This window comes from Pygoscelis adeliae, unplaced genomic scaffold (genome assembly GCF_000699105.1).
Source record: "Pygoscelis adeliae isolate BGI_AS28 unplaced genomic scaffold, ASM69910v1 Scaffold4, whole genome shotgun sequence".
NCBI classification, from domain to species: Eukaryota; Metazoa; Chordata; class Aves; order Sphenisciformes; family Spheniscidae; genus Pygoscelis; species Pygoscelis adeliae.
This window is the reverse complement of record NW_008824986.1, coordinates 3,640,086-3,657,027: the sequence shown is the minus strand read 5'-3', so window position 1 is coordinate 3,657,027 and position 16,942 is coordinate 3,640,086. Positions and strand designations below refer to the sequence as shown.

At 38.5% G+C, this 16,942-nt stretch overlaps 1 protein-coding gene across 1 annotated transcript in view; it reads left to right on the top strand.

Moving 5' to 3' along the window:
- Positions 1-14,362, top strand: part of REEP3 (receptor accessory protein 3) — a 42,651-nt gene extending 28,289 nt beyond the window's left edge. The window contains exons 6-8 of the mRNA XM_009325827.1: positions 6,763-6,910; positions 9,415-9,566; positions 10,338-14,362. Of these exons, the coding sequence (XP_009324102.1) occupies positions 6,763-6,910; positions 9,415-9,566; positions 10,338-10,394 (357 nt within the window). The 3' untranslated portion in view covers positions 10,395-14,362. The remainder of the gene's footprint in view (positions 1-6,762; positions 6,911-9,414; positions 9,567-10,337) is intronic.
- Positions 14,363-16,942: the final 2,580 nt, after the last annotated feature.

Sequence of the window (16,942 nt, the reverse complement as noted above, 5' to 3'; positions counted from 1 at the left end):
AAAATACAAGCTTATAAGATTCAAAGCAACTTGTGGCCCACCAAAAGGAGTATAACTTTAGGCGATGTGTATCCTACCTAATAGTCATTTAAACCAAAACACAAAAAAAGTGTGGAAAGGTGTGTGTGTCCTAGCTAAATGATAGTTTTAAGGTGGTCAGGATTAATTTCTTCCTGGGAATAAATGAAACTGCTGCGTTCATAGTAACAGGACTGAAAACCTGAACACTGTTAGTAGGTAACAGAAAGCAATGTAGAGATCCCTGGCTGTCAAAGTTAAGTAGGTACAGCTAGCATTTAACTTAAATTTCTGTGGTTGTATGTGAACTTCTTGCTTTATAAATCAAAGACATTTCTAAAAACTGCATTTTCAAATGCTGTCTCAAAAAGCTTTGGAAAAATAGTCATGCATCCCTTGTTTGTTCATGTTCTCTCTTTTTAAAGATATATGTGGGTGGTAGTGTGAAAAATATCTTTTTTTATTTTAAAATATGGACATAATGAGCCAAAAATACTAAGAATGTGATTCAATATGATCACTGGTTCTTTTTTTGTTATTCAAATTCTTAGTATTGCCTTGAGGCATGAAATAATTTAGAATCAAATAGAATACACCTCTAAAGGAATGAAAGTATCCAGAGTGAAAATAGGTTATTAAAAAAAACCCCCAACAACTAACAAACAAAACCTCAAAGTACTCTACTGGGAAAAAGTTTAAGAACTATGCCAAATGCTAAAATGCAAATTCTTTGCCAAACAGCAAATCATAATTTATTACAATGTGCACCTGTAATGATACTTATGCTCTGTGTGTTTTCCTTATGTCTGGCTAAGGTTGGATATTGCCTTGTTAATCCTTAAGGTGTTACAGAAATATTGTAAAATAAATAACACAAGTATCTCCTCCCACTTTCTTCTGAAATAATGAATAACTTTTTCCTAAATGTCTGTGTTTAGATTTCATCGCTATTCAGCTGTGACTGGCAAGATGCCTGCTCTATTTGTTAAAACTTGTTAAACATGCTCATGAATGTTTGTACAGAGTTAGTTCAGTGCAGATGAGATGCTTGGGCAAAACAACCACCACAATACCAAAGACCTAAAATAGACATGATTTTTAAACACTATGAAAGAAGAGACTCTGAAAATCTTTATTTTGGCACGTAAAACCTCTCTTCAGTTCGTCATTCCAGAAAGCTGAGCGTGACTGCTCCATGCAAGCAAATGGAGACAATGCATGTGTTCTTGATTTTTGTTCCCTGTTTTTCAAGAGTTGACTGCTGCCTCCAGCAGGTGAAAAGATTATCCCTTCAGCATGAGTTGGTGGAGCATGCTATAGGATTTCAGGAATGGAATCCTATTAGTGGGATCAGTTTTGATGGGAAGGAGATACACTTTCATCACTTTTTTTCTTTTTTAAATTTTATTTTTGAAGGAGCAGGCATGCTTATTCTGACATACTAGATCTCAAATTAGGAGTAGAGAATGTGGGAGGTTAAACACAAGAGGAGGTCCAAAGAAAGCTTCTGTTCACTAAAGTGTCCAAGCAAAAGATACTACGATGTCTGCTTATGCTGACTTTAGCAAGGTGGTAAAATTGCTTGGAAACTCTCTGGAATGTTTTCACAATCAAGTGTGGGAAAGAGCAGTTTTCTCCAAGGGCTGTCAAAGGAATATGGGATTAGTGTTAAAAGCCTAGTTGGCTGTGTAGGGGAGGCTGGATCAGACAGCCAAGTCAGTCTGCCGAAATTTGACATAGATTTAAACCTGCTCCCCTGTAGGTAAGTTAAAATGTAATTGGCAGGAGTCATGGCTTATAGCTTACATTCCTATACTGATATTTTTAGCTGGTACTAGTTAGCTGCTGTTCATATAAGATTTAGTGTTTCAAAACTTGCTGAATAGCATACATTAGAAAAATAAATTGTGTTACACATGTTAATTTAAGAAAACAAATATTTGTAAAATCCTGATTTCAGGAGACTTAAGAGGTGAAATATGGTCTAGACTGACTTTTACAGGTGACTAATAAAAATTTTCTTTGGAGTATAAAAGAATCAGCAACAAGATGCCTTTAATAATAGGAAAGTTGTTGGAGCTCTTTCAGCTCAATAGTATATGGATTTGTGGAAATTATGTCCACAACACTAAGTTCCACTGATTATATCTTGTATTTTGATGCATCTGCTTTCCACATCTTCTGAGACGCCAGTTACCTGTACATTCCAATTTTTGCCAACACACAAATTCTGAGTTCTCAAGCTACTAGTGAAAACTGGTTTCTGTATCACCACATGCGGAAGGGTTGCTAATTAAGATGTGAAATGCACTGTCCTTTATGAGGTCACACAAGTATTGTTCATTTGTGAAGTATTATTTGGTAAAAAAAAAAACAAACAAACAACATTTTGAGGGCTGTGTTTTTGCATGTCTTCTAGTCATCCTGAGTCTGCTGCCTCTTTGCTGGTTGAATATTATTCTAATGGCCTTGCTTAGACTTCCCCTTTTCCCACTCAGGACATGGCAGAGGAAGGGAGGTATCTTGCAGCCAGCTGTGGCGTACAGCCAATATCACGATGAGCAGCTCAGCTCACCAGCAATACTGCTTTCATCCCTCCTCCCTAATGAGGACTGCCTGGCATGCTGCAGAGGTCATTCACGGGACAGCAGTCCCTCTCCAGGTTGAGAGGGAACAGAAGTCATTCCCCGTCAGCCCGGATCGGATCAGGGAGAGAACAGCTGGGAATGTGGGTGCTGCACACTGCAGCTCTGCGGCCATAAAGCTCCAAGCAGCTCTGTGGACACGCAGTCCATTGAGAACTTGTCCAATGAAGGAAAGCAGCTTTGTTCAGTGATCCTGACCACTGAGGGGGTGCAAGTCCAATTTAAACACCAAAAAAAAGAGTCCCTGAGGCAGACATACTGTGTGGTGTCTGTTTACAGCAACTTCCCTGGGTTAAGTATATAGACTATAAAAATACATGCTCAATAAAAAAAGAGAAGGGCATTTCATATATGAGGGTCAGCTGATGAAACGGCACACTAATAGCTTACTAGAGTCTGAGTAGTGTCAAAAGGAGTCCCTTAAGTAGGCTGTATTTATCAAAAACTAGATTTAGAAACCCATTACAACTTAAATTAGTGCTTCAGGTTGGTCACTGGTAATGAATGTGGTCTCTGAAAAGTGTTTAATATGTTTTAGGAAATACTATTGAATAAATAAGCAGACTCATTCTTCAAGACTTGCATTTTGTTTAAGACAACACAAACTTTACAGTTAATCTCTCTTCAATGTTCATTTACATAGAAATTTGAGCACTGAAGTTGTTCTCTGCTTTTTTGCCTGCATTGTAATTGTTAATGTGTGTGTCTCAGTCTTTTGTGGTGTAGTGTAGTTGGCAGCCTCTGGGCTGGATGCAGCCCACTGTATTTCTTCTTTACTGATAGGAACTGTTGAAATAATAGGACACCAGTGCAGGTGTGGCAACTGCTCTGCCATCTTCTTGTGAGCAGCATCTTGATGCTCTGTGTATGGCTGGGGAGAGGTGATGGTTGCTGCTGTATCAATGGCTGCTGCCGTACCTATGGCATGAGTGTTGGAAGCAGGAGATTCCCCCCCCTTCAGCTCCATCTGCAATTGGATTGCTCTGCCTTCTGTTTTGCAGGCAAACATCTTCTTTCAAGCTGTGGCTAGTAACTCTCTGAACTTTCAAACAAGATATGAAAGCTCTTAATGCATTAATATTCTAAATGTGAATGTTACTCTCACATTCCCTGCAGTAGAGGGTACTTAATCTCTCATTTCCTGCAGCAGAGGGTATTTAATATTTTTCAGCCAGACTTTTTATTCTGAGCTGATAGTAATTCAGACCCTCACGGAATGCTTTGTTTTGGCGGAAAGCAATTATCTGCTTCTTTTGGGCATGGGGAGTGGAAGAATCTTCCTAAATCTTAAGTGCTGTATGAGCACAGTGATATGGGGTTTTTTATAATTAAAAAAACCTACAAAAAACACCTTGAAATTTGTCCTACAATTAGTCTATGCAGTGGAGTGAAGTAGAAATCAATCTTGATTTGGCTAGACTGGATCTTCCTAGGGGTGTGGTGGAGACTGCATTCAGGCAGGAGAAGACTGGGGGAATTGTAGGGAGTACTTGCATAGGATTTGTGTAATGTGTGACCATAACTGTGCAGTGCAGCAGTGGTGCAGCCCCCATTCCTACTGTGACTCTCAGACATCTGTGCTGCATCTCTTATTTGTATGTGTATTCTTTCAAACTTCTTAATATTTGCTGCGTGTAACTTGAGTGAAACTTTCCATCTTGGCAAGTAGTTTTGAAATGAAGGGCCCATTGTAGGAATCTGTTATGTCCTCGCTGAATGAGGCAGTACTCCACAGGAGCTCTAGCCTCATTGAGCGTGCAGTTTGGTTAAGGGCACAATGTTATTTTATGGCACATAGTTTGACTTTTTTCCCCTTTGAAAAACAAAATTCTGTATCCAGAAGCTGCACTGAAAAATAAGGCTGAACGTTCCCAGATTGGATCTAGTCCTCTATATCTACAGTGGAATAGGAAATACAAGCTTGTAATGTGAATTTTTCTTAGCATGTTAGTTGTTATAATCTTAATTATATTCTCTTGTACAATTTCCAAATGTCTTTTTGTAGTACATCATACTATGAATGAACGTGCTGTTCAACTGTTATGCAAGTGTGTCTTTCCATAATCTTGTTTCTGGCCGAATCCAGCTTCTGTTACTATTTTATAGTACATTCTGTCCACGCTTAGTGAGTGGAATTGTGCTGAATTTATATGGATTCTGCTGACAACCAGATGGGTACATTTTATGCATTCATCAGTGTTCAGTGATTGAGACCTGAGTCCAGTTGCATCTCTTTCAAACAGTGGATGCAGACTGATCAACAGCGTTATGTGTTATAGCAGATACTGTAAGCTGTTACTTGTTGTCAAAAGAAGCAGTCCTGTCTCTCCAGTTCTCTTCTTTTCTTTAGTGTCCTGGCAGCTTGACTGTTAGTTCTCAGGGATGGCTTGTTTCTGATTCGGTTTACTGTGCAAATGCTTTTCAAAGCAAGAACTGGAGCAGCAGAAGGGCAGGATTCCTGCCTTAAGGCAGGACAGACCTGCCTTAAATAAGCCATTTCAGGCAATAAAATTAACTTCAGAATTTCTACAATAGCTTATACACACTGTTCAGTGTCAGTAGTGCATTTTAACTCAAAGGCAAGCTGTAGTTGTGTTCTTGAGAACTGTCAGTCATCCTACATGTATGTAGGAAGAACTAGAAAAGTAAAGACTTCTACTTCTCTCATAGGAAACCTTTTCTTTGTTGTTTAGTGGCAATGTGTGAATGGTGGTGTAAAAATTAAAATAGGTTCTTCTTGCCTGTGTAGCACAGTATCTTAGCTTTATATGCTGTACTAATGAGTAGTCATTAGAAAATGAGTATTAGGTTTCAGCAACTTCCCCCCCCCCGTCTTTGGTGGCCATGCAAGCTTAAGGAGTATCACTCTATCTCTTCACTTTACATGGTTATTTTTAACGTGGAATAATTTCGTGTGCTGGTCTACCATCTGCAAACAGTTGTTGCCATGAGAGTGGGAACAAATGGCTGTGGCCTGTGGTGCAAGAACTGCCTTCTGCTGGTGCTGTTGCAGAGAAAGGCGTGTGGAATTGTACCCAGATTTCTGCTACTGCTAGCTAACATAATCCTCAAATGAGGAATTCTACTTAAAAGCTTCATTTGTAAGAATGAAACAAAATCTTGAACCCTTGCTCGAAGTGGGATTCATGCACGGGCTTGTCAGCCTTCTCCTGAAACGGTAACTTTTTGTCTCGTAGGCCAGAGAAGGAAGAATTAAATGTTATTTTAACATGACACTGAGTAATGTGCTTGTCATTTTAGTTGCTTATACAATAAATTAAGCTTCAGTGCTTTAATAATAACATCGTCTGATGTAAGATGAAAGAGCTGCTTGATGACCCTCCTTTCCAAAGGGGAACTTTCTGTATGTCCATGTAGAAAAGATGTAAATACGATCAGAGAAGGAATACTAATGTTGAGATGTGATCAACTATCCTTATATGTAGCATTAGATTTTGGGTTGGTATTATGTCAGTAAAGCTGTATTAGTAAGAGAACCTGCTAGCCTGTAGTCCAGGCAGGACCTCTTTGGTTTGTGGTTTCAAGTTTCTGTCAACTAGAGTTTTTGTAGTGCTGCCAGTTTCTTGGTTACTTGAGTTCATGTTACAGAGTGTATTTTTAACACTTTTTTCCTTTCTTATGCATATTCAAATTTGTAGAGGGTAAAATATAAAATAGCGGAAATCTTTATTTATCTTCAACCACACTTTTTAAAAAGGAAGTGTTAAACCCACTGTCATGCTACCTAGCACTGCTAGAGAAAAATATTTGAAGTGAATTGAGCGTTTCTGATTTTTTTTTTTTTTTCTTTTAAACATGTCCCCTCACCCAAAAAGCCTTTAGTTGCTCAGATTAAAGGAGTGAAACGGGATATTTGTAATGAAATTGCTAGCTTATCTGTAACTTTTTTATCTAGGAGCAATATACAGTTAGGCTTGGGTAAAAGCAATACTTAAAGCAAATGTAAATCTACCGCATGCTTATGTTCAATGAATTTTGTAGTGCAACAAGGAGGCATGGGCTTAAACATCTTAACCCAGCTTGAACAGCAAAGTTAAACCTCTGCTTTGTTTTCAAAGATACTGTTGTTGTATTTCAGAGTCAAGGTGCAATAACTGAGAAACTGAGAAGTTTCAGTATGCATGATTTGACTACTATACAAGGAGATGAGCCAGTAGGACAGAGACCCTATCAGACATTACCAGAAGCAACAAAGAAAACCAGAGCCTCTGCAAGTGAATCTTCAGGTAAGTATCTATCTATTTTTTTTTCTAGCTGAAAGAACATTTACCGAAGACAAAAGTGGGAAAGCAGAAATACTTTACCCCATTTAGAAATGGAGGAGGCCTCAAAGAATTCCAGTGTACTTAACAGAGTTGACTTGAGCAAGATATATTACGACAGTTGAGAAATGCTCCCTGAATTATTTTCTTCTTGCAGCCACTAACAGTGTAGTCATACTGTACTCATTACTCCTATCTTTGCCAATTAGCAATGAGAAATCTTTGCCAAAGTAAAGCTTAATTGGAAGTAAAAAAATACACGATTAAGTGGTGTTTCTGTGACAAATGTACAAAAAGTGAAACATGAAAATTTATGGAAGCTCAATAATAGGAACAGAAAATTAATGAAAATTATTTCAGTAGATCTGTAATGATAGTTTAAAATGTAAAATTGCTTGTTGTGATAGGAATAATGAAGGCATTAAGTTGTCACAATGGACTGATGCACATCAAAATATGGTGTGCAGTGACCAATATATGTTTTTGCAGAGATATTTTATTATTAGTCTTACATCGTTGTTGATGATGATGATGATTATTATTTATTTTGCTCTTGAGCCTGTGATGCTTGAAGGAAGGTTTCAGTGGAAGGCTGTCAATTGCACCTTTTTAAATGGTTAGGCTACAATGTAAAGTGGTTGATATTTCACACAAAAGAAATAGCTCTGGCCTATTTCTTTTCTTTTCACCAATGCCTGTAATTTCTTCTCATCCCTCCATTTTGGGGAGGGGTGGTGCTTGTGGAGCACAAGGAATTCCAGGAATTGCATGGTAGCCCATGGTGTTTCTGAGGAATAAATGGACACCTGAATGGCCCTAAACTGAATTGCTAATTGAGCCCAGAAGGTATATCCTGTACAGGTCAGTGTAAAGCCAGGGGGTACTGGCCAGAGAGAAAGCCTATTAATTCAAGAGTTGCATTAGGGATGATGTCACTGCAGCTGTCCTGCAGGGGCTATTCCTGAGTAAGAGAGCGTTAGTTATCTGTCTGAAATAGCTTGCAAATGCTCAAAATTCCATTTTAAAAGAAATTACTCAGGTACAGTTTATACTGTGTAAAGAACCACTGATTGTGAGATTAAATCTCACATGTCAAAATGCTTTCTTAGAGCTAGTTTAACTTAATTGTTTCTACTCCTAGACCCAAACCTAGCCTATGCCTCTTTGTTTTCTTTGAAGTTTCTTCAGCATTAGAGATTTTGAAAAAGAACGAACTACAGATAGAGTTAGGAACACTATGTAGCAATATTTTGTTGCACTTAGCAGAATGTTATTTTTTGTGATCAGAGCTGGGAGCTCCTGTGCAAATCAGTTGAAAAGACCTAGTTGTGGAAGGACATTGATCATAGGATGACTGAGCTGCCAGTATGCTTGCTGTGAAAAAGGCAAATGTGATTTTAATGCATCAGAAGAGGTGTTACAAAATAGAGATAAGGAAGTATTGGTGTCACTGCAAACATCCCTAGTCAGAAACTGAGTAAGTAACAGATGCAATTCAAACCTTCCATATTGAAAAAGACGAATTGACACTGTGTTGGAAGTAGAGACATGTTACCTCCAGAATGGCAGAAGAGGCAAGTCTGCCTTAAGTAGCTCTGGAGTACGTGAGCATGATTCTAATTTCAGGAAAAAAATGAAATGACCAAAGGAAGAGAATCTAATTAAGCCTAAATAAAATACTGGCTTAAGATGAAGTGTACATGGATCATGAATAAAGTTGGGTTTGGAGTCTAAAAGGTGTTGGAGTGTTACAGCTTGTAGGTTCTGGAATGGCCTTATAAGAGGAGAGCTTGGCAGAGGGGAAGAACCAGACTATGTTCCGGGGCTTTACAAGTTTGTGATGGTGTTTCAGGGCTTTTGGACCCTAAGGATCTCTTCAGCAGGTGTTTTTAAGCAGTTTGCGCCCTCTAGTGAGAATCTGTGGTAATAATCTTGGTCCTATTTTTGTAGGATTTAAACCACCCTTAATAGTACTTTGGCATTGTATCGATCTGAAAGGAACTTTGGTATTAAATATGGAGAGAGGTATACAAGTATGAAGAAAGATCCTATGAATCACAGAATTATAGAATGATTTGGTTGGAACGGACCTTTAAAGATCTAGTCTAACCCACCTCCCATGGGGATTGTGGCCAAAAACCTGAAGTACTTCTCAAGATGACCACTGAGGTTTTTGGAGTTCAGTGTAAAGCAGAAGATGGTAGCAGACTGATGGTTTACTTTTGGACAGTTGAAGAACCACTACATTACATATGTATGGAATGAAGTGGCTTGTTACTTACAAAGGGCAGAATTATAAGTAACAAGCTCCTGGCAGACTAGATGTTTTGCTGTTTTGAAACAGCTGGCAGACTGACCATATCGTTTAAAAGAATAAAGGATGTGTGTTAAAGCTAACTCATGGCTTTCTTAAAAATCTAAAAGTTACAGCTACTTCTTAAACATTTTTATAAAACTGTCTTTTAAAGGTTACAAAACTCCACTGGAAAAAAATCCTGGAGATGATAAAACAGATGAAGAGATGGAGGGGACACATTCAGAGGATGAAATGTTTGCTCAGAGAGGCCTTCGAAGAACTCAGAGCATGAAATCTGTGAAAACTATTAAAGGCCGTAAAGAGGCAAGTATAATCTTAGTTAACTGTTTGTAACAATGTACCTTGGCATTCGTAATGCAGAAATTTTTTTTTTTTCTTAATCTCAGAGGGGTTATCAACAATAACTGGGTCTTAGAATGCTAAATGGAGAAGAAAGTATGTGATAATATCTAAGCTTGGAGCTTTTGTACTTTGGGTGTTGAAGGGACATATATGAATGAAACAAACTAAGCGAGGAACAAAGGGAGGAGGAGATGAAATAGGCTCCGTGCTTGAAATGCTAATTCTGGCACCACCAAGCACAAATTCCAGGAACTGCTCCCCTTGAAAGGGCTGTAGATAGCGGTATTGTCATCTGCATTTGCGTGTCTCGGTTGGGCGCACTTAAACATCTGCTGTTTAATGGATTAAAGAAGATTCAGAATTTTTTAGTTCCCATACATATATGGCCTACTTTGACTTGTAACCCACAAAGAGAGGATTCTATGTAGGATTCAAAGTGCTTTATATTTGCATGTGTCACAAAATTTAAAGACATTTCAGAATAAATGTCTATGGAATCTCATAAAAGTTTTCGGGTAATTCTGGGAAAACAGTTGAGGCTTACCCTTCTTGCCCAATTCTGTTGAAACTGTATCTCGTTCAGTCATAGGTAGATTCTCTTACTGAATCTGTGGAGTGTCCAAAGCACATTTAAAATGCTTACTAGATTGGATTAGTGGAAAGGTAAATAATATTTCTGCCTGAAGCGATCTCAACTCTTTGTTAAGTTATAATTTTTTTTTTCCCCCTCAGATACGGTATGGATCACTGAAATACAGAGTAAAGAAGAGACCCGCGGTATACTTCTAAGTGTATTGTACAATGCCTGCAAGACAAACTGCTGTATTATAATAACTTGAATTCAGTGTGTTAAGTGTTAAAGATCTGTGTATGATTCATATAATGAGTATGTATGAATAGCTATGGTAGGACTTGGTTTTATGAACCTAAATGGTTGGATAAAGTATTACTCTGCTTTTCTGTAATTGCTTATTGTTTAGACTTAAATCTGGACAAGTTATAGTATGAATTTCAGCACTCCTTAAATAGGAGTTAAATGAGGAACAGGAAACAGCCTTTTTCCAGAGGTATTGAACAGACTGAAATAATTACAACTCCAATTGAATTAGCAGAAGTTGTAAGTATTTGGAACTTGTCAAAATCGAACCCATAGTGTCCCCAAGTTTACATGGAAAGATAGTTACACTTGAAATATTTTTCTGAACTACAATTCCTGAAAAGGCCTTTGTGTAATTTAAAAATTTATAGTTTAAAGGACAGTGGATGATGGTGGGGAAGGAAAAGGGAAGACAAGGTAGATACGGTACGTCCTTAAGATCATCTTCTTGCATCATATTGCCAAGCTTAACAAACTTACATAACACTAATAGGTGCAAACTGGGGGTACATTTAGCACTTTATGCAAAACTGTATAGTTTTGCACACTTACTGATTTAGAGCTGCACATGTAATTTTAGTGACTTCTTAGGTAGGTTAGACTTATCTTTTGAATGCCAGCAATTCTTGTATTTCATGATCTTTTTTAAATTTACCTTGATTGCTTAAGTACACTTAGGATGCTGTAGAGAACTGCTACTAACACTTAACAATATTATCAGGTGCCTTTCTATGTATTGCAAGGCTTTGTGGCTTTTTCTCGTGTGTGGCTTTTTGTTTTGGGTTTTTTTTGTTGCTGTTTTGTTTGTGTCTTTCTTCCTCTTTCACCTACAGAGATGTAACATGATTTAAGTTAGTTTTTGGTTAAAATTGTGGTAAGGAAAACTTGTAGCAATTCCAGTGATAGACCTCAGGGATCTGATCAGCCCATCAGCTGTGTATTAGAAATCATGCTGACATGAAGGCATGTATGATAGATTATTCAGGCCCTGGTTTGGTTTTGCTGTGCATTGCTTTAAGAATGAAAATATATATATATAAGAACATGCATGTGTGTATATTTCTTATCATATGTGGATTCTAAAATTGGCTCTGTAGTACTTTCTTTTATTGCTAAAGAATTACTAAAATATTTACATACAAATAGCTTTTTCTAAAAGTCTAGCTGATTTAGTCAGCCATTTTATAACCTAGAGTCCCATGGCATAATTGTTTGCACAGAGATTAAATTTGGAATGTCATTCAAGGCAGGGACTTGTCAAAATGACTTTTTGAGGTCCCCTTTGCTTCTATTTTTTGCAATTCTTAGAATTAGGCTGACTTTAGTTTTCTGTGTGACTATATTTCTACTGGAGATTCAGGGAGAAAACACCCACTTTTCATAGATAGTATTTTATTACTTGGCATGGGGAGAGATGGTGTTACTTTTCTTGAAAAGAAAATGGTGTGCGATCCCTCTTATCCTTGGATCTCGGACTCCAATCCTTAGACCTTCCTCCAGGTATGACAGTCATCTGCAAGTCTACTGCAGCGCTTTTAAACATATTCTTAAGGCTTGAGTTTGCTGCAATTCTCTTTCTTTATGTTACAGCTATAGTGGGTTCACTGCTGGTAGGCACTTAATGGCCTGTTAATATATACTGGCATTTGAAGCAATCTTCTGTAGACTTTGGGCCAGGGTTTGAATTGTATGGATAAAAATGCAGCTGGTCTGTATTGGCATTGCGTTACTCACTTGCTATTGTAGGCATTTGTAAGCCAAGTGCAAAGCCTTGGTCAAATATAACAATACTGATGGCGCAGGAAGTTAAAGGCTTGAGTAGGAAGTTGTAACAGTCCATATGTGATTAAAAGGCCAAAGCTTTTATTTACCCGGAGATGCGGTTTCCTACCAGAAGACAGGAAGGCTGCTCTCTCCCAAATGAGTATAGTGCAAAAATTCCATCCTCTAACCAAAACTGCAACTTGTGATCTAGCTTCTAGATGGAGCTGTTGTCTGTGGGGGGAGGCAGTGATCGGAAAGGCAGCTTCCCTGGGGTGTAGTTCATCACTTGTGCCCCAGGAATGTTTGTGCTTCTCATCTGTTTCCCTGAATGTAGGGAAAGGCTGTGTGTATGTTAAGGTATGTAATACGTTAGAGGAAACTGAGGCTTTTGTGTTTGCATCCCGCCCCTCTTTGAAAATTAGACTAACCTGAGCCTTGGGTGGAACCTCTAACTTTTACTTTCCACCTGAGTGTCCTCCTTGAGCACTTGCTGCCACATCTTGCTTTGACTCATTATGTTTGTTTTAATGGCAAACATGGCAATAAAATTGTCATCTTTCTACAAATCAGAATCCTGCATGAAGGAGCAGGGTAAGCCCTTCTTTCAGAATTACAGTTCCTGTTACAGATTAGTGTAGATCCTGTTTCGGGGTTGTGTTCTTTTCACATTTCATGGGCCAGAGATCATCTGAGTAGTTTAGGCTCTACCACACTTGTGGTCAGTAAGTTGCTGTATGTGTTGTTACGTACTTGAGGCTGTAACTTCTGGCAGACTTAACTTGCTAATTAAGTAGTGACAAAGGCTAAATAAACTCTCCTTTTTCTGAACTATGTATGGAACTAGGAAAGCTGGCAGTATTATACATATTCATTACTGTTTGCGTATAAATGTACTTGTGTTCTCTCAGATACTGTCTTAAGTGATAGAAGTTCCAGTGTTTTCCTACCTGTTTTTTTTAGTCTAGTCCTACTGTAAAATTCTTTTCTTGACAGCTCGGTTTTGCTCTTTGAATTCATCCTGAAACTGGTCCACTATATTATCTTAATTTTTTTTTCCTTGCTGTTTGTTGTCAGCTGATGCTTGGCAGGGCACAATGGCATGATTAGCTTTCTTCCCAATGATATGCATTTCTCTCTGCTTATTGAATTTAGTTTAGTTTGGTTTTGAAATATTACACAATCTTTTAAACTTTGTGTACAGGGAATTTTCAAACTTTTTGCCTTAGCAACTGCAAAAGTGATCTGTCTAGCTCTTGCCAGTAAACTTCCTGGAAAAATGTTAAACAAAAATGAAAATTTAACTTAACATTCTTTTTGGTTTTGGAATGTAAAATGTAGTTCATGTCAAATTATATAATCTTATGAACAAAGGGTTTCCTGAGAATTGACTGACAGCCACCAACAGGACTGCTAATATACTTAAAGAAAAACTTATATAGAGGTTAAAGGTACTTTGAAAGAGAATACGTATTTCTTGTTAAATCACACAAAGGTTTCAAGCCTTTCCAAAATATATCTGAACTGAGTCAGATTTCTTAGCAAGACCCTACATGTTACATGTTAAAATACACAGTTTGAGATGAGGATTAAATTGATGGCCTTGGTTGCAAATAAACTTAGGCCAGACTCTGATTACAAGGTAATTGCCAATATTAGCTACTTAATGCTAATTGCTTTGCTATGTGAAAGTAACTGAATATTATCCAAGATACTTTTTGCAAATTATAATGAATTTTAAAATGAACAGAAGATAATTTTGTTAAACAGAGTGGTGGAGTAAATGCTAGATGCATTTAACACACTGGTCATGACAAAAAATGTGTTTTGGTGTTGCTTTTATTAATGGGAAGTTGGTATTTTTAAGTATTTTTCTACAAAAATGTGTATCTGCAAAGGTGATACTTCAACATTTTTCAAGAACTCCTATTTTTAAATGCTACAGACCAGAGACTGTTTACATTGAGACTGAAGTTAGTAGCTTTAAAAAAATGCAATGTAAGCTTTAATTTTTATATTGTAATAATAACTCGCTGTCAACCTGTTTACATATTTGTAGGAGGGAAAGCTTCATTATGCATTGACTTATCTTGATACTGTCTTTAATAAATGCTGCTTTGAGCAGGATGCAGTGGATATTTTATTACCTGAATTATGATTAACAAACCAGTCACTATGTAATCTGTATTCTGTTGTTTATTCTAGTGATTCCAGTACTGAAACAACCTATCTGAATTTTGAAGAGACTTTTAAAACTGCTTGAAGTATGACTAAACTGTCATTGAGGTTTTGCCATGGAGCCTGATGCTGATTTAGACTTAAATGAAACTTACACTGCTAAAGGCAACTTGAAAATGCTGTAGCGTTACCTATTTTGATTAGATGTTCAGTTTGGAGTAAACTCAAAATGAGATGCTTAGTCTCCCAAAAGAGTATGGCTTCCTGGGGAACTGTTGGATTTTTTTTTTTAATTAAACCATTTCTAATGCTAGCCTTTTTTTTTTAATTGATGCAGCTTTACTGTTGTTTGTGCCAACAAACAGATTTTGTTTTGTATTTCCTAGTCAAATGAAGTTCTTCTGGTAACCCAGAGAAGGAGATGCGTAGGTAAACTTGGGCCTTTCCTTTTTCAAGCCTCAGCTGCTAACACCCCTAGCAAAAGCCAAGCAAAAAACCTTAGTAACCACGTTTTCTGGACCTTTTTTTGCAAGGCTTCCTGACTTACTGCCTCAAAGGAAAGAATTTCTTGATCTGGTTAACTGAGGAGAAAGACTTAAACTACTGTTTATTGCTACTTTCTCCTAACTGTTATGAAAATACATCCCAGAAGCACAGACTGACCGTAAGGGACCTTGCGGTGATTCAATTTCTAATGTTAGAAGAGTTCATACAGTACAAAGTCCCTACCTACTGAAGAAATTCTGGATGTCAGAAAACAATGCTGATTTTTTTTTTCCTTTATTTGTTCAACTAATGGTTAGCAGGTAGCAGGAACATTCGTGAATGTGGGCTAGGAGCTGCCTTCCTGCTGTTTAACATGATGCTGGTGAGACCTGCTCAGGGAATGATTATCTGGTGATTCTAAAATAGTGCCGGTATGTATGTCCTAGGCTAAAATGTTCAAGATGAAGCAGGTGCAGCAATGGTGATATCTTTTGGGGGGGGGCTGGTTTTTTTAAGACACCTTAAGTGTTGTGTATTTTCCACACCAACATGGGAAAAGAGATGATTGAACATGAGGGGGAACCTAATAGGTCTTGTAAAATCAGTAGACTTCCAAAATTATTTTCATCCTCTCTGTAGATCAGTTCAGGAACAAAATGGGAGCCTGTCTTGTTTACGTCTGCCTGCCTTTGCCAAGGTTCAGCAACAGATCGCTCTGTTTGAATTAGGGTAGGAATCATGAAAGCAGCTGGAGCAGAGACTATAAGGACTTCCAATAAAACCTAGGATTTCACTACTGTCTGCTAATGTATGGTGACTACATGGATGAGGAAGCTCAGAAATGGTTTAGAAAGTCCTTTTCATCCACGCTGTCACAGTTCCAAGATAAGCAGTACTCTGACCCTCACTTATCTCTTCCCGGGCAACATACCCGCTATGTCGCGTGGCACTCACTGCTTTCTCAGTGAGCTGCGCCATCCCATCCAATCTTTCCACTAATTTTAGTTCTCCTGGACTAAGAGTACTAAGGGGAGGTCATCCTAACTAACTGCCTCAAAGGAAAGAATTTCTTCATATGGCTAACTGGGGAGGAAGTCTTAAAAAAACCCCAAAGCAAAACAAAAACCCTGTATAAAGCTGGTGTCACAGTAAAGCTGCATCTTCAAATGCAGTGCTAGGAAAAATGCAAGCATAACCGCATGTATTATGGTCTTGAAGGAACTGCACCGAAGAAGGCCACTCACTGTGCTTTTGTTAAACCCCTTTTCCCCAGGTCAAATTAGTAATAGTTAATGTCTCTATTCTTAATACTAGAATTGCCAACTTAACTGGAGTTTCTCCTGTTGTCCACAGGATGTGGAGCTTTTAGGTGGCACTCTGCAAATTGGATGAAAGCCACAGGGTGAACAGAGCATTTATGGTAGCGTAATTTGTTTTATTCAATCAGCAAGGAGAACTGACCTGTTCTGTAGGTGCCCAATTACCAGATCTGGCCAGAGACAGCAGCCTGGGGAGAAGGCTACAGAGCAAAATTAACCTTCGGTAGCAGCCTGCAATTATCTAGGTTAGATTAAACCCTGCTTCTCTTAAAATTGAGGTCATGGAAGAGGGAGAGCTGCTCCCGTTTTAAAACAGCTCTGAAGCAACTGCTGAGCTGTTTGCTCTTCTCTGGGGCGTTCCCTGCAGCTCCGCTTTGGGTGCCTTTTTGCTGGAGAGGAGACTTGGCCATATCCCCTTGTACCTTACCTTGAGCAACCTCGTGTCTGGGTAGCCTTTTCCTCCCGGAGTGGCGGTGGGGCTGTTCCCCACCACCGCCTGCTGATGCTCTCCACTCTGCTCACCTTCCGGATCACTTTTTTTAAACCAAATTAATCAGTAATTCGCCCTGCGGAGCAGCTGCCCTGCTACTTCTGGCTAGCGCACGGCTGCTCTAGAAATGACCGTCTTTTTCAACCAGGTCTCAGCCCTCGGCTAAGGGGCGGGGGCGTCACTGCTCAGCTGGCAGCTTGGCCAGCAGTTTGCCCCCAGCCGGCGC